Source organism: Bremia lactucae, linkage group LG1 (assembly GCF_004359215.1).
Source record: "Bremia lactucae strain SF5 linkage group LG1, whole genome shotgun sequence".
In the NCBI taxonomy this organism is placed as follows: domain Eukaryota; phylum Oomycota; class Peronosporomycetes; order Peronosporales; family Peronosporaceae; genus Bremia; species Bremia lactucae.
In genome coordinates this window covers 3,634,049-3,636,295 of record NC_090610.1, presented here as the reverse complement: position 1 = coordinate 3,636,295, position 2,247 = coordinate 3,634,049, and the positions used below count along the sequence as shown (strand labels likewise).

General features: G+C 40.5%; 1 protein-coding gene across 1 annotated transcript; it reads right to left on the bottom strand.

Annotated features, from left to right (window-relative positions):
- CCR75_003704 (uncharacterized protein) lies at positions 1–717 on the bottom strand (the record flags this gene model as incomplete). The annotated part of the gene is made up of 1 exon (XM_067961797.1): positions 1–717. The coding sequence occupies one exon, from the start codon at positions 715–717 to the stop codon at positions 1–3; it is 717 nt and encodes a 238-aa protein (XP_067822578.1).
- Between the last annotated feature and the right edge of the window lie 1,530 nt (positions 718–2,247).

Here is a 2,247-nt window from a genome sequence, read left to right as displayed (position 1 = left end):
TTAGTGAGGTACGACGCTCGCCTTGAACTTGTTCACCTTGAGAGCCACATTTTTACCGACAAATGGTTCAGTTCCGCATTCGAGTTTGAACAGAAATTGTTTGCTGTTAAATCCATGACTCGCGATAAGGTATTTGAAAAAGAGATTGAGGTCAGTCTCAAATTTCAAGATATTATTCGGGGACACGAACGAATAGACCACCACGTCACCGTTCATTCCTTTATAGACGTCCCACGTTGTAGTGCCAATTTTGTTCGTGGCAATTTTCGCGCCAATTGGACTCGCTGGTCCAGTCTTGGTCAACCAGATCATGATTTCAAACTCTTTTTTTTCCGAGTTTGTCGAACTCGTGAACAGATCATAGGCGACATTGAATATTGCCGACTTGTCATAGGTTACCGTGTAGTCCATGGCCGATGGAATGGACTTTATAGCCGAGAGAGGAATGGCTTTGAATTGATAAGCAGCGTTCGCATATGACTTGACGTGTTCCGGGGCGCCAACCCACGTCCAAGTAGTATTCCACGAGGCCTCGAGTGCATTATTGCTGATGCGTGAAGTGCACTGAGAGCCACTAGTAGCCTTGTTTTTCCCATAAAGATTGTTGTAAATAATATACGGGCCGGCACGCTCTTGGCCCCATTGGTCGCAAAAATTCTTAGCGTTGGTGATTGAACCGGCGATAGCTGCCAGAGCCGAAACGAAGAGCACTTTCATACTTGTTGAAGGAAGAAATTGGTCGAGTTGTTTGGATTGAGAAAATTAATTAATGAATGCCTGTGTAGACAATTTCATGGCGCTGCATCGCTCATGTTGTCGCGTTAAGTATGTTCAAACATTTTTTATTCCGCAACTCGCTCATCGAAGATGAACATTACGATTTATAGTAAGGTACATAGAGCTTAAGTATGGATATCACTTGAAAATATTACGGGCAGGGTGGACAACAGCCGACTGCGAGAAATTGTCCTCTTAGCCAATCAATCTGCTCTTCGCCTACGGATCCGTGGACTAGACATGATAACACCATCTATACAGAAAATAATGCCAGCTAGAGAGCTCGGAGTAGATATAATACAGAGACGTGAAATGCACACTGTCCTGAAAGGGCACTAGCAACGGATAAGTTGTTTGTGGTCATCTTATGGGAAATAGGATCAGGTATTGAGTAATCCGGAGTTAAGCATCTATTTTCACTTACTAGGCTTTGATGCGATCAACGAAAAATTCGACCGTCTGTTGCGACAAGCGCTGTAAAACCCAACCTCGTCATGCGCAACAAAATTCAAGGAAAGCGCAGGCACTCTTCGCATTGTGACAAAGAGATTAGTAATATTAATTTCGACGATAAGCAGGCAGTGTAAAAGTCGTGAGCTCGCATAACGAACGACGTCTAGATGTAAAAATTTGAAGCGCGTGTTGCACGTTATACTTCTGACTACTTGTAGTCGTGTCGAATGCTTTTCTGTCGCTGAATTCTTGAAGAGGACACTATTTACAGTATATCCTTTATACAATGAGAATCGAAACCGACTCACCATATATTTTTTCTTGAAGCAGATCGATAAATAAATCTTAAATTAAATTGTTTTATTCAGATAACCTTTTTGTGTTACTTTACCGTAACTACCATGTGACGGGGTCACAGCATGCAATAGAATATAATTGTGCGACTGTGATATAACGATCTAGCAATTGAAAAAAGTTACTAGTAAACAAACCATACTTTACGCTTTTACCTTACCGCTATACATATTTCTTATGGCTCCTGGCTCCAACCCATATGGACCTTTGTCCATATGTAAGCGGGTGTCGCACCCTTTGCTTTCCGCAACCCACAGCCGTACAGAACGTATTTTGGCTATATTCCTAACTTTCTAACAAGAAACAAATTTATTTAAGCACTTGAGTAAATATTTTAGGCCAAATATTTTTTTCTTTTGACATTTTGACATAAAATTAAATTGACAAATTCACTTTTTTTAGAATAACATTTAATATTTAGGTACCATTGGTTTGGAACAGTCAATTTCAAACTATCTACGGTATTGCTCAAATCCAAAGAAGTTTAATTTAGAATTTATCTTCCATAGGGCGGTAGCCTTTACATAGCAGCTCGTGTAGTTGAGATAGCTTACGAAGCGGACTTTCGGCCTCACCTTTTATTATTGTGTCTTGTATTTAAAAGTATACGGACTTCGGCTAGTAAAGTGTAATAGTGTAACGGGGTGTCCCGTTTCATAAGTA